Source organism: Pempheris klunzingeri, chromosome 3 (genome assembly GCF_042242105.1).
Source record: "Pempheris klunzingeri isolate RE-2024b chromosome 3, fPemKlu1.hap1, whole genome shotgun sequence".
Classification (NCBI taxonomy): domain Eukaryota; kingdom Metazoa; phylum Chordata; class Actinopteri; order Acropomatiformes; family Pempheridae; genus Pempheris; species Pempheris klunzingeri.
The window spans coordinates 21,599,147-21,618,953 of NC_092014.1; the positions used below are offsets into that span (position 1 = coordinate 21,599,147).

Here is a 19,807-nt window from a genome sequence, read left to right on the forward strand (position 1 = left end):
TGTTTTTCTGTATGTGGCCCTCAGGGAAAAAAGTTTGGACACCCCTGCTGTAGTGCTATACTGCCCCGCTAAAGGAAAAGAAACTAAAGGAACAGAGAGGTTGAGACAAAAGGGTTCTCAGTTTTAACAGTGGTCAGCAAACTGAAGTTTGATAACTTTGGGAGTAAAATAATCAGCTTAAAATGATTCAAACCTAAGAACTGACAGAACACCTATGAATTCACTTTGGTTCATATTTTGTGAATATAAGAGAAAAATGTGTCATCTATAAACGTGATTAGCGTTCTAGTCGTAGGAATTAAATATATCTATTTTTTTCATCTTCTACTACGAAAGGAATATAATAAATACATCTCAAATTTATCACAATTAGATATTATTTAAAGGTAACCAAATAACAATATAGTAAAATTTTCATTAAGAGTCAAAAGCTAAGATGGTGGTTAGTGCTACCGTGCTTATTTAGCTTTAGCGGGAGTTTGGCAGGCTTTTGCTGTCCAAATGCCTAACATATAGTTATGTAAATTAATAAAGACTCGATAAGATGTTGGCTCATCAAAATTGATATTTTTCAATCACAGACAAAGACTACAAAAAATTGAAGTGTAGTTTAATTCTGCATTATGGTACGGCTAGCCGTGGCTACCTTACTAGCTAGCTTAAACTGGATGTAGCCTTATTTAGTTTACAGTTTTAAGTTTACAGAGTAGATCATGGTTTTTCAATTGTAAGGCAAAATGTTAGATTCCAATTTAATCTGTACATTAGAGTTAAATATGTAAACTTGATTCATGTCCTCAAAGAGAAGGCCATAATGTGTCGGGTCATAGAAAACACTGCTGTCATGAAGCCAAAAATGGTTGGGGGTGCATCAAAGACAGAGACAAACACACTGAGTTCATTCTTGGCCTTTGAACAAACTAGAAAACACTAAAAGTCCTTACAGTGCTCAGAAAAAAACTGCTCTTTGTGAACGTTTACAGATCAGTTACAACAGCGCTAACTCCACATGCTTCACCACAAGAGAAGATACAGTTTTAGTACAACAATCTTTATTCACTTTGCACTACATTTTCACCAGCTGAATAAAACCAGCCTCTCAGCGTTCGCTCCCCAACCGGAATGCAACACAACAATCGTCTTGGCAATGAAATATTCACTATTTACTCAACCATTTTTTCTCATTAATCCGACCGTTTTAAAACCGAGTCAAGTGCACGCCTCTTCCACGACAGATTAAGTCTGCTTGTTCAGCCGTTCTTGAAGCGCAGCAAAGGTTTAAGTGCTCTACTCAGTCTGCAAGCAGCTTGTCAGTCGTCTGTCGTGGTAGATCCTCCCATCAACACACAGCAGCAGTCTTATTTCTTACCTGGGTAGGAAACAGGAGACCGCAATTAATAGCTCTGCCAATCAAACAATACAAGTTAACAGTACCATACCATTTTTAGCATTGGTGTTGATTTCTGATCAGTAATTTATTCTGGAAATACATTATTACATTCATTTTGGAAATAAATTACTCTGTAAAAAAAAAAAAAAAAGGAAAAAACTTGCACAAGACAAGAAATCCATGTCTCTACCACATTTAGAGGAATAGCTCACTATTTTGGGAAATAATTGCATTTTCCCTTTCTTTTCCAAAGTATGCTGAGAAGAAATAGTCCAGCACAACATCATTAAAAAAAACATAACCTATCATTTGTACAATTTGGGTTTTGTACAAACACATGAGATATAGGCCTTGGTGTTCTTTAGAGGTGCCAGCACACTTCATATTTTTAACCTTTGGACAGGACCAGGCTAGTTTTTTCCCCCTCTTTCAAGTCTTTATGCTAAACTCAGAAAACTGTCTCATGGCTATAACCTTATGTTTAAAGACATGAGCGTGGTATCCATCTTCTTATCCAACTGAAGAAGAAAGTGCATATTTCCCAGAGCTTCAAACTATTCCTTTAAATAGGTCTTCATTTACCAGGAGTACAAAGGGTTAAAATATATGGTCTCTGCTGAATTTGAAACACTGACATTGGAGAAGCATTTTAAAAAACACTCATGTGACGTGTAAAAACTCCTGTCAATGCATCATCACGGTGCTGATAAAAGCAAGGCCGTGATGCAGGAAGGAGCTCAAACCTTTTATTCAAAAGATACAAAGCTTTATTGGTGTGTACGAAGGTCACCAGCTGAAGACTGGAAGTGTGTCGGCTCTTCCTCCAGGACGCATTACAATGCTATCATCTTTAATAAGACGGGGTAAACTACCGGACATGTTCAGCGGTGGACAAACGGTCTCAGATGGAGTGTGTGCGTGTGTGTTAAAGTGTCCTCTGTACTGTGGGGTTCCACACATGGAGTCTATAACTGCCGATTCAGCCCCCGCCCCCACTCCTCCCCTCAGTCTTTTTCTTTTAACTTTCCTCATGAAAGAGAAAGCAGCCACAACTTTCTTAAAAGATGAACATGGACACACACGGAGATCAGCCAGAAATAAAACGCGCACAAAAACACAAACAAGACAGAGGGGGAGAAAAGGCAGCATTATTCTAAACAAAAACATCAATACAATGACCACCAGAAACACCACAATAGAACAACAGAAAAGCGCCGTGCCTGGACAGACCACAGGGGCTCGAGCCGTGTGATGTGGCCCAGGAGCAGGCTCCCTCCCTGGGCCCTGGGTGTCTGTAGTGGTCTCCTGGGCCGGAGGGGGTGACCATCCTGAACTAATTGGTTCATCCTAACATGCATCCTTATCGTCTGAGTCATGAGGAATTCTGCTTTCAAAAGGCCATTTCCTATTGACTGTGGTTTTGGGGTTTGTGTGCATGTGTGTGTGTGTTTTTACCAAAACAACAATCGTGTGTCTCAAACCCTTCTGTTCTTTCTCTACAGAAAAAAAGGAAGTGATGTCTGGGGAGCATGGCTGGAGGGGTCAAGTATTTGTTTCTGTGTTTGGTATGTTAAGGTGTTTCAACATCTGTTTGATGCGGTTCACGTTTTCCTGTTTTGTTTGGTTCGTCTGGGCTGGTGTAAGACACGTCAATGGACCTCCAGTGTGGACTAAACAACTGTACCGGGAGCGCCTGGAAAGGAGGGTCTTTCAGTTGGACTCTGGTGTGGTATCAAACAGGCCCACCACACAATTTTATGATGGTATATATGTGTTTCATTCAGCTATTAAAGCAACTTGCTGTTCATGAACTGTCTTAGATACTGTATTGGCCTGAATGTCTTAGATTTGAGGACTAAACAGTTACATATTTGCAACAGCAGCATCTTTTCATGAATGGAGAGAGTACTGGTGTGACACAGGCTGCTGCGGATAGTGTTGCGTAATGGATTATTTGTCTGCTAGGCTAGCAAGTTAGCCCTATAAGTGTTTATGGAGCCCAGCTTGACTTTAAGGAGCTTCTGACTGCCTGTGTAACATTGTTTTACTGCCATGGAAGAAATGAACTCCTGACAAGCAAAAACATCTCCTGTCTTTACTGCGGAAAAGGACTGGGGGCCACGTCAAATAGCCAAGTATGACCAATATCACAGAATGTCACAATGAGGACCTAGAAAGGCTCCTCTGAAAAATGCTAAGAACCAGTGAGTGTGAATAAGTGCACAAATGTTATGCTGCTTTAATGGATGTATTTTACCTTTCACTTTCACCTTTAAGAGAAAAGGGTTCCAGGATGAGGACTCTTGTCCTTGGACTATTATGTCGGGGAAACTTTTCCAACCGGGGGGGGGGGTGTCTTATTAAGAGGGTTATATTCCAAAGAAGATAAATAAATGTACAGAGTTAAGTAAAGTCATCAGAGCCAGATTTCATGTAGGACTGTGCAGTTGTGCAGTGCTGGTGCTGCAGGATGACATCACCAAATCTGCCCAATCACTGAGTTACCCGTCAGCTCACATGACTTTGTTTGCAGCTCTTGTATCAGATTAGAATTAAAAGGCAACAAATACATGATTTTAGTCTTTGGTCCGGACAAAATGAACCAAACTACAGGTGTGACTCTTTAGTGCACGTGATCCCGTCCTCACCTGGAAGCTTGAGCCACTTGGGCACCTTGCCTGTGTCAGACCTGGGAGGCTTAGCGGCCTGGGCGTGTGCAGATGGGCCTGGCTCATCCTGAGTGGACTCACTGGTATCAGACCTCGGCTCTGGAGGAGGCAGCAGCTGCTCGGAGCCTGCGGAGCTTGAGGGGGGTGACGGGGACCGGAACATACAGCTGAGGTGGGATGAGGAAAAAAAAAAAGGGTTGAAATCTTAATTGCCAAGACAGATGCTTTGTTTTTTTTTTCCCCTGAAGAATATGTCTAAAGTAGCATTGTTTTGCACAAGGATCTGTGCCAAAAGTTAAAGTGACGGTCTTATTAAAAGAAGCAAAGGGACAACAGGTGGGGTCACTTTTGGGAAACAGGCTCTATCTTTAGAAGGACTGGAAAATGGTTTGTGTGGCTGAATGTGTGTGCGTGTGTGGAGGAAATGAGGGCGCATGGGGGCACCTGCTGTTTAGGCAGAACCTCAAAGGGATTCCAATGATGACAGCTTTGTGACAGGAAAATAGGCTGGTTGCCGCGGGATACAAGTACATATACACACCCAAACGCACGCACGGCCAGGCACACATTTAAAAACACACACACGTGTACACATACCTCGCAATGGACTCGTTTGCTTGCAAGGCCGAGACAGAGGATTCAAGCAGTTCCCTTTTTATGTAAAAATCTGTGGAGGAAACACACACACACACACACACACACACACACACACACACACACACACACACACACACACACACACACACACACACACACACACACACACACACACACACACACACACACACACACACACACACACACACACAGAGACAGACACACAATGTAAACTATTGTTTTGTTTTATTACATTCCTCAGTAATACACCAGTATCTAATTCAAAATCAGCATATGAAAGAAAAGAACCGAAAAGAGAAAAACCTGTCTTGACGTCTGAGCCGAAGTACACCAGCGCACCAGGAAACAGGTCGGCCTGAAGACAGAGACAGAGGGAGAGAGAGCAAACAGAAGCCATCAAAATGTTTGGCACACAAGGCAGTTTCTGCAAAAACGTGGAAAAGTCAAAACAAAACTGCCTCCTGCTACACGCAAACCAAATGCTGCCGCCACATCCGAGCCAAAGTCAAGTTCATTTTTGAAAATGATTCATTGCTCAGGGATCTGAGCGAGTAACCGTGGCTCTTTGAAGCAGACCACAAAATGAGCTCCAATCAAATGGTTAGTAAAAAACACTTTCACCCCTGAAGCACAACACTCCTCTCCGGTGAATGTCTTAATGGTTATAATGGACCGGTGGCAGGCAGATATTATCAACCATACAATTATGAGGTAGAGACGCAGACAGACAGGCAGGCAGGGCACACGTCTGTGATGCTAATAGAACTACCTGGAGGAAAAAAACCAAACTCTTCTCCTCATGTGCTCACTCACTGAAGACACAAAGCTAAATTTAAAGATGTAGTGATGAAATCACTTTTAGCTGGTGGTCAAGCAGCAAGCAAGCCTCCACTTTATTCCCAAGAAAATAATGTCATGCAACTATACCTATAACCACCTTAACATGAAGGTTCATTATGATAATGTGTTATAAATGACATGTTAAATATATGTAAACCATAAATGCAGAGAAAACAGCCACATTATCTCCCATGACGAAGTCAAATCAGTTCAGAAATCCACTGACTTCACTCCACAAGCTCGTCCCTCCTTCCTCTACACTTTGGGAAGTACGAATGTCAGTATTTCATGGAGGCCTGGTGTAATTAGTCTATGAAAAGTTCTAGTATGAACAGTGTTGAAAAGTGTCGGCGGCGTCAATAAGCGCAGGGAGTTGAATACTATTTACAGACACTGGGTGCTGTTGAAGATACCCTGAAACACTCTTATTGTTTAGAACATCAAGTTACAGTCATCTATCATATTATTATTACGAACTTGTCCAAAATTATGCGTTTCTTCTAATTGTCCCATCATTTTAACTGCACCCACTTTTACAGGCTTTAAAGAGATGCCAACCATGACCCATTATAACTGCTATATATCATACCAACTAACAAAACATTCAATAACTCCCTTGTGTAAGCTCTTGTAACAATAACCATCTATTGCTACAATGATTGGTCAATCAAAAGCACTATTTCTTGATTAATTAACCATTTAAAGGATTTTTAAAGACATATCGCCAAACATTTGCCTGTTTCAGCTTCTCAAATGTGAGTATTGCTTTTCTCAGTTTTACATCAGACACAACCCTAAACTCTGGGAAATGATGTGGGCCATGTTCCTCTATCCTCTGACATTTTATAGACCAAACAATTATTCCTCAGTCTTTTCACTCAGTATCATATTTAAGACCCATTTTACAAAATTCTCATTTCCAAATGAGTCAGCTAGAAACATTGAAATAAAAAAAAAGTCAGCTGGAGCCACAATTTTCATCCATTTCACAGAGCTAATATCAGTTAAATTACCTAATGAGTGCAAGTGAGCTACAAGTAATAAAACCTGCCAGCATCATTTGTCATTTCAGGTGGGAAAATCAACAGTTACCAGCTATAAATGGGAAGCTGCTTTTGTTTGACTCAAGGCACCATCGTTTAAAAAAAGAACTTTGATGGTAAATCGGCCACTTTTATCAGCTTAAACTGCATGTGTGTCATGGGGGAGCGCGGCTTAGCAAACTGTCAATTGACGGACTAATGGGTGATGAAAATATCGTTAGCTGCAGCGCAAGTGCCTTCGGTGAAACATTTTCCATGTAGCTCAGCCCAACAATGTAAAAAGAGAAGGTAGCATGGCTCTGGCTGGGATTAGGCGGGTGTACCCTCCACTACAACCCATCTTACACACACTGTCCTTTCTCTCTTTGTCCCTTCTTCCCTCGCTGGTTGCTAAATTGGGACGCACTGGCCTAATTGCTATTATCGCAGCCCTGTGAGCAGGAAACAATGCGTTACAGTGAAACAACGGGCATTCCTGCTATCCTGCTCCCTCTGGCAGCGCCACTTCCACTTGGGATGCGACAGGGCAACGGGACAAGACCTGTGTGTGTGTGAGTGAGTGTGAGGAACAGATAGAGACAGTGTTAAAAAAAAAAAAAAACATATAAGAGAAAGGAATGGAGTGAGAGAGAGAAAGAGGCAGAACGGATCCTGATGGAAGACAGAGGGAGAGACGGATGAGGGAGGGGACGCCTGGTATCAAAGGGCTTTTGGGTTGGGAAACATTCCTTTCCTGACATGACACAAAGTGATTAAAGTGTGCGTCTGTGTGTGTGTGTGTGTGTGTGTGTGTGTGCGCGAGAGAGTACATGTGCATGCGTGTGTCTATGTGACATGACAAAAAAGATTAAAGATTCCTTGTGTGTGTGTGTGTGTGTGTGTGTGTGTGTGTGTGTGTGTCAAAGATTGATGTATAGACAGGGAAACAGAGCCAGACAGCGTGCGTGCGTGTGTGTGTGCGTGTGAGACATGACACCAAGGGGATTAAAGATCTTGTTTTTGTGCGTTTTAACGCTTTTAAGTCCCTAATGGATAGAGACATGGGGGTGAGGGGGTGGGTGGGGGTGAGGCACATGAGAGGGTTGGAGAGAGGGACAGTAGTGGTGGTGGAGGACGACGGGGGAGAGAGAGAGAGCTGGAGTTGGGGTCCAGGCGAGGGACGTGTGGTGATGAACAGGCAGGGGGAGTTCAGGAAGGGACAAATAGATGAAAAACAAAGAGAGACGGGCGCCTTGCATCAGAACATCAAATTTGATTCAGAGAGATCACACAGTCACACACACACCAACACGCATTTCAAAGTGAGCTTTTGAGGATCGTTATCTTTAGTAGCAGTCCCTCTGAGGAGCTGAATCTTGTTCATCATCACAACAGGATATCACTTCAAACAACTTTGTCTTCCTCCCCTTCGTTCCTCCACTTCTGCTTTCGTCTACTTAAGGTTAAGTCAAAGTGTCAAAAGATTAAAAAAACAGGAGGCACAGATGATGGAAATGTAGTTATTCTAAAGTAACGCAATAAGGCATCCAGAAATAAAAGAACAAGGAGAGTCCACGAGGACATCTGGGTACAGACTGATCAACCGTACCGAATCTATTCACTCTCAACTGTCTCATTATTCGAATAGCTCTGAACTCTGAAGGCAACAAAGCAGCAAGGGCTGCCCATTGCTCTGTGTGTGTGTGTGTGTCTGTGTGTGTGTGAAGATCAAAGCAAGGCCTGTATTAACCCCATGTGCCAGTCTGGGAAAAATCAAGCCCAGCTGGGGTCAAGGACAGTGGAGAGGGGGAACAAGTGTGAGAGTGTGTAGGAGCGAGAGAAGAGGGGGAGAGCGGGAATGTGGTGGGGCTTTGAAGAAGAGAGAGGGACCAGCCGACACGTTTTACAGTCTGTGTGTGTGTGTGTGTGTGTGTGTGTGTGTGTGTGTGTGTGTGTGTGTGTGTGTGTGTGTGTAGGGGGGAGTCAGTTTTGTAGTTGTTTTCTGGAGTTTGACTGTGATGTGGTCCATTTGAGTCAAATCATTCTGTTTATTTTTGTGGTTTAAAGTGAGTGAACGGTCTGAAGTCCTGACTGGCAGCGTGCGGGATCTTACCTGAAACAGTGTAGCTGAAGGGTCGTCCAGAATGGTTTTTGGAGGAGTGATGACTAAAAAACAAATGGAGTAGATCTTAGAAAGCGGACATCATGCGTGGTAAAATCTATACTGAAGATCTCAAACTAATGAGCGAAAAACGGCTTGAAGGCTGAACTGATTTCACAGCTTTTTGAGAAATCATGAATAACATCAAGTTAGCTGTGTTGACACAGTCTAGATAAACCTGAGGGGACTGTCTGGTGACTCTGACCACCGTTACAATGAGATTTGGCTTTAGTCATCTAAGTACCTTTAATGCATCAGGCACTGGCTGTAAAACAAACCAAAAAAATGCACAATATAACAGCTGACGAATGATGCGCTGACAGACACTTAAAAGGGATTTATAATTATACAACTTGAGTTATATTTTCATAATATATTACCTTAAGGGTTCATACAGCTTTTTAAGAGTATGAGTCAAGCAATTTCAAGGTATCTAAACCCCAAATTTACAGGCTCTCATGCTTTTTTCATCACATCTAATTTACCATAACTGCAATTATGAAAAATAGTCCAGAACTCCTTTATACCCACAGACACATATGCACTTTGTTTATCTTTCCAGCTGTGTATATCAACTTTGCTTTGATCAGGCTTATTTAATGCTTGCTTGGGTTCACATGAGTGGTTATGTACATGAACCTCCAGATTATGGTGAAAATCTAACACTTTTCAAGACCTATATTCGAATCCAAGCCTTTTCCAAACCTTGAAAACATCACTGTAATAATCAAGCATTTTCCAGATTTTCAAGACCATGTATAAACCCTGCACCTCAACACAGATGGTACAGTTGTATCTGTACCAAAAGGTATCAAGAAATGTCAGTGCAGAAAGGCCAATCATTTAGTTTGTCCACCAGGCAATGATTTATTTTTCAACTATAAAATGTCCCACTCAGTACATATTTTGATCACAATTGTGTACATGAAATTTTGGTATCATCGGTTCTGGCTTTAAAAGTCCATTACTGATCAGGTTATAATCTGATGGAAGTAAAATAGAATTATGCTTCTGAGGAGTTTTCAGTGTGTGAATGCACAGAAATATGGCTTTGGTTTCATGACGATGTGAAACCTTCACAAAGGAGCTACAGGGGTGGATTTTTATGACTGATGCTGCTGTGATTAAAGAGTGGGGAAATGAAATGACACTTACACAGGTAGAAACTGAGCTGAGGATCCTCCAAGTGGCTCCTCACAAAATCTTTCACTGCACCAACTGGGCACAAAGCAAACACAGAACACCAATGTCACCATGAACAAACTCATCCACGCGATCTTCACCGTGTGGAGTATAATTCATTTTTCAGATGGAATTTCCCTCCAATTTGTTGTGCTGCTGGTTGTCATGTTGCTGTTGGGGCTGAGGTGGATCTAATCCCTGGAATTATAGACCTGTCTCATTCTGTCTGTCTCTCTGTCACTCTGGTGTGGCTACAGTCATAAATGTGGTGAGGGAGCCGCAAGTAGCTTTAACATTGCAGCCATACCTGTGGCTAGCCAGTTGAAATGAACACTCTCCACACTGCGCGCACACACACACACACTGCGCACAGACACACACTGCGCACAGACACACACCTGTCTCCAGAGGCCTGAAGAAGCCCTGTAGAACATGTCTGTCTGGAAACTGGACCCTCAGGACCACCTGGGGGCACACAGTGGCAGTGGGTTATTCAAAGTCTGCAGATTTGATACATGCTTGGCGGATCGTGATGATGTGCCTGTCACTTTGTGCTCACTTTGGGATATCTTTCCATTTTCTCCTTCAGCTGTGCTGCCCTCAGAGATTTAGTCATCAGTGGTGCTTCCTCAAACTGCTTCCTGGAGGAACGGGTTGGAGAGAGAGAGGGAGAGACAAGACAGTTGTAATGAAACAGGCTGTGAAATAAAAAGCAGACTGTGGCATCAGCGATGGGAAAGATGAGGAGGAGGCGACGCCTCATCCTCTAACCTTACTCGTGTGTGGCCGCGGTGCCTGTGTGTGTGTGTGTGCGTGTCAGAGGCAGAGATGAATTGCTGTGGTCGGCTTAATTCCACCCTTGGTAATTGCAGTCATTGACACGGTAGTAGCGTAGCCATGAGGCAGCCAGCTAAGTCAATGTAGACGGAGATTAAAGGATGTGCGCGGTGAGGTCTCAGCCTGACGGTGTTTGGTCGATGGCTGGAAGATAAACGTCTACACAAAACAGGCTTACTAATTGCTCCCTGCATGCCGAATTTAGAAGCTTTTGTAGTGTGCGCGGTGTCTTATAAATGAGAACATGTTTACAAACACACACAGCGTCTCAGCAGCTGTGGTCTGCTGTGGCCACATTCAGAGAGCGCAGAGTAAACTTGTCCGCATCTGTTTTGAAGAAACGCTCATAAATAAATAAAAAAAAAACTTCATACTCATAATAAATAAAAAGAAAAACTTCAAAACGAACGCAGTGATGCCCGCCGTTCTCCCTGCCTATGGCCTCTCATCATTGCCATGGCATTCTGCAATTAAGGGTTATACATCGACAAAACACCGCAGGACCAAAAGCCAAACTGACTAATTATCTGTTCCAAACAGTGCAAGAAACATCTGATCCAGACGTGTTTCTGCAGCAACGAGGTATTTATACTAAATATCACACACAGTCCTCTGACCCACAGTCACTCAACCGCTTCCAATCACTTCCTTCACCCACCTCTCACTCTTCAGCTGGGCGAAGCGCTTGCGCACGTCATCCACCGTCACTTCGAAAAACTCGTCAGGCAGATCTGTGTGGCCCTCCGACTGAAGGGACATTGTGTCCAGGTGGTAGATGAGAGGCGCCCTCTCTACTGGCTGCAGAGAAATATTGAGTGAGGGACAGGATGGAGACACTGATGTTGTCACACTGTAAGGTGCGTCTCCCCCAGGGAGCGGAGGGAGGAACGCGAGGCAAGGACGCTGTGTGAGGTGAAAGGGACAAGGGCATGCCATGGGTCCCAAAAACAGTGTCAGACTTTGAAAACCTCGGATCTATAGCGCCCAAAAACATCACGATCATACTTGTATTTAAGAAGACTGGCCTGAGAGGGAAACAAACCCTAAATTGAGGAGTTCATATTATGTCCAAGGCTCATTCATGGGGAAAGATCTACAACAGCAAAGACTGACTAATAATTGGCTTTACCTCCAAGAACGCCTCCCCCTGATCCATGTCCTCGTCTGGCTGGTTGGCAGTGGTTTGACGCTGTGAGAGGAACAGAAAAGGCTACAAGTTATACTAAGTTACTTGTTATGTTATTAACTGTTTTTTCAACTGCAGTTTCTAAGGTCAAGAATAGTCAAGGTGAGACTTCTTGAAGCCTGATGCGTGAAAAATTGTCTGATCACCACGAGCTGGTCTTTTCTAACTAATGGGTTGAAAACCATACTAACCACTGTCAAATAAAATGAATACATGACCAAGACCAAGATTAGTTGTCTGAGGTTAAAAGCTATTTTTGACCTCAGAAGCAGCAGTCGCAAATCTCAACACAAGGTCAGTTTAGTAGCTGTTCTGTAGCTTTCAAATCATATCACATGAAGATTATCACTTTATCAGCCAACTGAAGAATGGAAATTTAAACTGGGCTAAATGTAAGTGCTGGATGAAGTTTATTGAGATTGTTTTCAAGAACCTTGAACTTGTTTTCTAAAATAAGATGACAGGACTTTCCTCCTTTGCCCTTCCTACAGCGATAGGGCTCACCTTGGTGCAAGGACCGTGGCTGGATTTGGCTTTTTTGGCTTTGGGTGATTCGACTGCAGCAGTCAGAGCTGACAGAGATGTGGATGAAGACAGTGGGCGCCCCACCGCACCTCCCGTGGGACCCCCGAGGCGCTGACCGCCTCCAGAGAAGGGAATGAAAGGAGCGGAGGGAGCAGAAGAGGAGCAAGAAGATGGGTGAGAGTTCAGTCCTGATGGCCCAGCTTTCTCGCCATCCTCCTCTGGCATTCCTCTCTCCGCAGGGGGGAACTTTGGCCGAACTGCATCCTGGGAGCTTGGTACTCCTTCCTGTTGAACAGGAAGTGTGCTTATGGCAGACGGAGGAGTCGGCGCAGGTTGGGTTTCCATTGGCCTATCAGGGCTACAACTTTTAATTGGTGCCTCTGTTGGCGTCTCCGGATGTGACGGAGCAGGATTGGGCTGAGGTGATGGACTAGGTGTGGTTTCCTTGGCAACAGGTGTGGTTGGCATTGCAGCTGCTTCAGTGGCTCCCACATTATCTTCTTCTCCCTGTGCTTTAGCCTTTTTCAGTAAAAACCTTAAACAGAAATGGAAAAAGCAGCATTATCACAGAGAATAGGTTCTCAACTTCACACAGTTTTCTGCATGTTTATGTGTTTTTTTTGTCCATATTTTTCAAATCAGCTTGAACACAAGTACATTACCTGACAATAGCGCTTCCTCCCGTGAGACCCAGAGACTTCAGAGTGGCCTTCTTGAGTGCCTCCTCCCCACCAACCTACACACATGCACACACATGCACAGCTTAGTAACAATAAAACTCACTTTCATCTCTAGAAAAAGGAAGAGTTAAAGGAACATTGCATACCTCGTCTCTCATGTAAACACACACGGGGGTAGATCCTGACTCCGACAGCTCCGACACACTGGAATCAGGTGATAACGATATGTAAAACAGACATTAAAATTATGGGCGAATGATTTTTACAATGATTTTTGACAAAACAAAACACAGAAATGACTTTCCCTTGACTTGTTCAAGGAAATCAGCTCTGTGATTTTACGACAAAACCTCAAGCGATGCAGTGGCACGCTGTCTGCATGTGTAAACCATGTGTGCACAGTCCCGTGTAGAAACTAATTGAACCATAAATGTTTTACTATTGTTCTCCTCAATTCTGAAAATCAAAGCTTTCCCCCTCTGCTTCACAACATTCCCAGAGTTTTTACGCTGGTGTGGAGCTAATACTAATTTCATGGAAGCGTAATTTCCTGGGAAAGGGATCAGAATATAGAGTGATGTCATTTAATAAGGATGAGATGAGGGCTGGACGGATGCATGAGCACCTGGGACCGCACAGCTGGAACTACTGAGTAACAGCTGTGTGTGTGTGTGCGCGTGTGTGTGTGTGTGTGTGTGTGTGTGTGTGTGTGTGTGTGTGTGTGTGTGTGTGTGTGTGTGTGTGTGTGTGTGTGTGTGTGTGTGTGTGTGTGAATGAGTGGTGGTGATGTGTGGGGAAGCTTTAACCTCAGCAGAGGAGTAGTGAGAAAGAGATCTGCACAGTGTTGGCCAGTGCTCATTCTTACACAATGACCACCTTCACTTTGCAGCCTGGTGGGAAGTCTGGTGGCAAACACACACACACACAAACGCATTTGCAAACGCATACTTGTGAGGACCATCTCTAGCACCTTCCTGGGGCTGTTGTGATACGGTATGAAAAAAACACGTAAAGTAATCCAACTAATTTTCAAAGCAATGAACTGCATTTGTAGAATGATAACATGAGAGCATACCATCACTATACTGTACAACTCTTCTCAAAGTCAACAGACAATAATACTGAATAGAGTTGCAAAGGCAGGGGGGATTCACTTCCCATTCACTTTCTCTATAGACAATTTTAGTTAAGCACCCATACAACTGGGATCGGCGTGAAACTGGTTGAATTATCAGTGCAAAAGATGAATAACTACAGGAGAAAATATCTGGCTATTGTGCACCTGTGTTCACAAAACCATGCGAAACCATGCCAAAATGCATTTTGATCAGAAACATCCGATCACCGAGCTTTAAAGTCTGTGATGTGCGTCAGTAACAGCAGGCTGAAGCAAAGGTTCACAGTATAGCAACGGCAACTGAGGCTCATCGGTATTGTAGTATCTAAAGCACTCTGACAAGCCAATTGATAGACAAAATAATGGCGAACATAATGCAGGAGAGTCCCGTGTTTTTATGTAAAGCATCATTGAAGATGCAACTCAATGTAAGACTCAAACTTCACTGTAACCTAAACCCTCAAACTCAGTCTCAACCCTCGAACAGCCGTGAGCTGAGCACCAGAGAAAAATGTCTTCACTTTCCAAAAAATGTCTTCCAAATGGTTCTCAGTTTGGTCCTCACAGAGATAGATGTACAAGACTACACATACACACACACACACACACACACACACACACACACACACACACACACACACACACACACACACACACACCTGATCTGGGGGAAATGTGTGAGCAGCTCCCAAAGACTCTGCCCAGAGGAGAAGGAACCCTGGAGTCGAGAGCCGTCCTCCATCTGTAACGCAATCCGCACCTGAGGGCCATGAAACCATGGTTACACACAGCTTAAGTTTAAACATACATAAATGACTACAAACACACTTTGCACATTAACCAGCATGCACGATCCAGGAGTCAATAGCAGTTATTAACATCATCCACAGCTCTGGATCTGGGTGTCTGACCTCACAGTGCATACAGTATGTATGAACTACAGGCGGTTGTGAGCTGAATTTTAAGCGTCACTTGCAACAGTTTTGAAGTTATTTTGATAAGAGCTGGTGACACGTGTGACCCTTTGAGGATCGGATCCAAACGTACACATTGCACATCTTCGAAACCTCGGCCACCAGGATAAAAACTGACTTCCAGACAACAATTATAGCTGCCTTTAAATATAATAAACTGCAAAAGAATGCAAAATGTATCTTTGCCTTTGAAATCGAAGGGATGTGAGACAAAACGTGACCTTAAATGCAGGAAGGAAACTCACTGTATTAAGTATCAAAATCTCCCTCGGTGGCCGTTTGTAACTTCTCGGCTCTACATTCTTGAGCCGTTCTGCAGGCAGAAAATTCTTTGATAATCGAGCCTGATTAAGCTGCACATGTGGGCCTACATCAGCCTGGGAATGAATAAAACCAGGCATGGATGCGAGTCTCTGCTGTTCTCTCTCTCTCTGAGTCATTCTACGAGTTGTTTATGTTTACTCAACAACCGCGTTGTCCAGCACAGAAAGCACGCGGCACGTCGGCACACCGGGAGAGATGAAAAGAGCTCCTTGGCTGTCAAACATGAAACACTCTGACACACACACACACACCAGTCTGAGGCTGAGGCAAACACCGGGAGAGCCTGAGTATGTGTGTGTGTGTGTGAGTATATAAAATCTGTGAGGTATCAACAGTCAACTATCCATCAAATGAACAAGAACAACAGATCAAACCCAGCCGTGATTTTACTGCTCAGATTACGATGCCATGATGTCATAGGAAACTACAGCTCAGCTACAACAAAGTGTGTGTTTTGGAAGCAGATCAGATCAGAGGGAACGCGGGAACACAGGCGAGCAATTTACTAATTTCCAGGTACTGGCAATAAAAACCCAAATATACATCTGACAGAGATGCCAAAAATAACACTGATACTGTAATATAAGGCTACATTTGATCTGGGATTTTATTTCCAAACATAAACATGGGCGAGAAAAATAATCAATATTTTGACACAGCTTCATGAGATAAAATACTGATGTTCAGATGTTGCGGCCTTTACAGTCATGTTGACATGTTAAACAGCGCTCTCCACCGCCATCATTAAAATACCAAACGAGTAATTTATCTTAATAGCACACTTGGTTTCCTGGTGCATAATCAAAGCTACATCACAGTTACCTAATACAATAATTTTCGTTTTTGTTGACTGTTGTGAGTGAAAATACCAACTTGTAATTAATGATAATATCTAAATTGTTACTTCTCCACCACAGCAGTGTCCACAGCAGCCACCAACCAAAAATCAAAACATTACGAAATATTCAGTCTGTGTCATCGAGCACCGCCTGCACACGGAGACGCCAAAGTCATTATTTCTGAGCAACACGTATGTATATGAATCTATGTGGGTTTGGGACGTGTACTGACTTGAAATTCTCAGCCAAATATTACCAATTTCACCTTGCAAACAAAGTTTCTAATCATTTGTACGTTGAGCAGAGTCGCTTCAATATTTTTATGTTATAGTACAGTTTTTGTCCATCATTTTGGAAATATGAACATTTAAAATGGACATTCCACATGTTTAGAATCTATATTTATGCTATAAGTTCATATTTTCAGTCAGACCTGAGAATCAAGCTACAATAATACCACTACCTGTGTGTCTCTTTCTCTCACACACACACATTTTAGCTGACCTGGCTCTCAGCTACAGCCGGTTTCCTCATACTTGACACCATCTCCAGCTTAGCGTTGTTGGGCAGGTTGGCAAACCTCCATGGCAGCGTGAGGTCAACAGTCGTCCTCTGAAACCTGAGTTGGTGACAGAGGAGAGGAGAGGCGGTGAGAATGATGGAGACAATTAAATCCCTTTCATATGACAAACAAGTATAAAGAGAACCAGGAAAACAGGAGTCCTGTCGTTAAAATATAAGACGAGAAGAACATTATGTGATCCCTAAAGGTTCATTAGGATCAGTGTATTCAAAGACAAGTAATACTGTTTTGTTCATTTGTCCACCTGAAAGCAGAATAAATAAATAAGAATAATTAAATTTTTCCAGCTGTATTAATTTTATGTGTAAAGACTTACAAACAGCCAATTCACTCATTATTATCCACTAATGTTAACTTCTCACACACAACACATTAAGCCAGATTTTATACACACACACACACACACACACACACACACACACACACACATATATTACACTTATAAGCTAACATTAGTTTATCTCAAATGTCGGTGCTGTGACAGCTGCACCAGCCGAGTGATACCCACTTCAGCCCGTGGTCGTCGGGGTTAAAGCCGTGCTTTTTGCAGACATCCTCCAGCACCTGAGGACGACAAGCAGAAGCTGCATCTGATTAACGGAGTCATGTCATGTCACCCGCACAATACACAGAAAGTGATCTGTCACCGGCTAACCACTGTTAGCCCAACAAGCTAACTCAGACAGTTTGCGCTGGTTTGGAGACAAAAAACGGGATGAAACAGTGAAAGAGTGTCAGAAAAACACGACACGCTGTTAAAACACACGTTACCTGTAATAACGGCGTGTTTGGAGACACTTTAACTGTTTGTCTTCTCCCATTTGGAGTGAGGACCGTCACAGCTGTGCCACTGGCTGCCATTGTCCGTCGTGACGTCACTGTGTTTATTTGAACAAACTTTATTGACTCATTACAGTCAGGATTTAAAGGGTCAGTTCACCCAAATTATGGGAAGACATTGTTTTCTGTGTGGAGCTCACAACATTGAGAGCTACATTTAAAAAATGAAATAAATTCCACATAAGCCACAAAAGAGACTTAGTTCAAAAATACCACTTGAATAAAACTTGAATAAGTGACCTAATAACATAATAAGAGACATATAAGAGGCATAATATGGTGTTTCAGTGTAATACAGAGGACATTTTGACCTGTCACAGTAGAAAAAATACAGATTCAGTTAATACAATTATTGGCTAAATTACATGCAGGTCGTTCCACGGCTGTATTACTTGGACATGCTGGTTCGCGTACTGGGAGATTTAAAAGGAATCAATTGATGACACATCAAGTTAAAATATCCTCTGTGAAAAAGGTCCATACCTCCATCGACAGGGCACTACGGCTAGTTTGATGACAATAAGTCAACTGTATTTTATTGTGTTATTTCATTTATATATAGTGTAAAAGTAATGTGAACCATGTGCTATGGCTTTCATACTTACCAGATCACAACCCAGTGGAACACGGGAGATTTTGAAGCAAATTGTTTGATAGGGCCCTGTGATTGAGTAGTGACCAGTCCAGGACGTACCCCGCCTCTCACTCAATGGCAGCTGCTGGCTCCAGTAGTATAAGCGTGCACTTTAGATCTATGTGTATATGAAAACATAAAGGGGATTGTGAAAGGCAGAGTTATGTTTATTTTTTATTAGTCATCTCTGCTCGTGAAATCCTTGACTTGTAAATGTACAATATCCAAACTTTAGAGTCTAATTAAAAATGTCAGTAAAACCTCATGAAGTTCAATGGGACGTCTTTCATTCATTCTTTTTTTTTAAGCAAAAGCAGAGTTTGTCTCATAAATATTACCGCCTGTGACAAATCAGAAAGAATCTAATTGGATCAGAGCTGGAATCAGACTGGACAGACAACGTGACATGTGGTGCCGACAGATGGAGAGGTGCGAGGCCAGAGCTTCAGAGGACATACAACCGACTGACTGACCACTTCAGCAACATTTACTTTAGTTTAGACTCCACCAGGGAAAGAGAGCGAGAGACAGAGGTGAATACAGTTCTCAGTTCTGGGGGGAAATTGCCACCGTCTGAATAAACAAACAAACAATCTGTTTCCTTCCTTCGCTCAGCAGGCTAGAAACTTCAAACCTGGCTGGATGGAGCGCACGCACATGAGGGCAGTTTGTCAGGTTTGCACCCAAGAAATATAATCTTTTATCACGGATTAATAGATGAGAAATACATACACTCGTTCCAAACTTTTTTGTATCAAAGTCAGAGAACAAGCATTAGAAGGCAGCGTGTTGCTGACTGTCAGACTTCACAATCAGAATCAGGTTTATTGCCATGCAAGTTTTCACAATACAAGGAATTAGCTTTAGTATATTGGTGAACACCTTAAACACAAGTACACAAACACAACATAAGTACTGCACGTCAAGGAAGGAAAGAAACATACATCTAAAATAGAAACAAAATAAAAGAAAAAAATATGTGCAATACATCTGTTTTTAAAATGAAAAAGGTGCACAGTTTGAGCAGGAATGTGCAAAATACTGGCTGAGGAATGTGCAAAGGTTAGCAGTATGAACCATAGAGAGTATGTTCACTGTCCAGAGATCAAAAGATGGATAGATGAAGATGGACTTAAACTTAAAGAGCAAAAGATTTGAACTTGAAAATGGATTCTGGATCAAAAAAGCAGAACTTTTGGAACTTGAATCAGTACATGAGATAACAGATTAAGAATGGATTTCAAAGAGACTGTGGGTTATAAAAAAAAAAAAAAAGGTGGATGAGGCACAGAAACAGGAAAAATACAACCAACCAGTTGATCAGTGTGCTTTAACCAGGCTGAGTTACCTTCTGTTCAGCAGTAATGTGAAAACACTGTCATATTT

At 42.6% G+C, this 19,807-nt stretch overlaps 1 protein-coding gene across 1 annotated transcript; it reads right to left on the bottom strand.

Moving 5' to 3' along the window:
• Positions 1-739: 739 nt before the first annotated feature.
• On the bottom strand, positions 740-17,815 carry aspscr1 (ASPSCR1 tether for SLC2A4, UBX domain containing). Its single transcript, XM_070856578.1, has 17 exons — positions 17,719-17,815; positions 17,456-17,511; positions 16,869-16,983; positions 14,887-14,987; positions 13,257-13,314; positions 13,093-13,166; positions 12,410-12,965; positions 11,849-11,908; positions 11,378-11,517; positions 10,442-10,523; positions 10,281-10,347; positions 9,856-9,918; positions 8,653-8,705; positions 4,981-5,032; positions 4,657-4,726; positions 4,039-4,226; positions 740-1,369 (listed from the first exon to the last, which is right to left on the bottom strand). The coding sequence occupies exons 1-17, from the start codon at positions 17,806-17,808 to the stop codon at positions 1,359-1,361; spliced, it is 1,836 nt and encodes a 611-aa protein (XP_070712679.1). The 5' UTR covers positions 17,809-17,815; the 3' UTR covers positions 740-1,358.
• Between the last annotated feature and the right edge of the window lie 1,992 nt (positions 17,816-19,807).

Coding starts and splice junctions, on each gene's coding strand:
- aspscr1 (XM_070856578.1), bottom strand. CDS start 17,808: ATGGCAGCCAGTGGCACAGCTGTGACGGTCCTCACTCCAAATGGGAGA. Junction 13,167..13,256: donor GTGTTTACATGAGAGACGAG/GTATGCAATGTT, acceptor GCATGTGTGTAG/GTTGGTGGGGAGGAGGCACT. Junction 11,518..11,848: donor AGGGGGAGGCGTTCTTGGAG/GTAAAGCCAATT, acceptor ATTTCTCTGCAG/CCAGTAGAGAGGGCGCCTCT.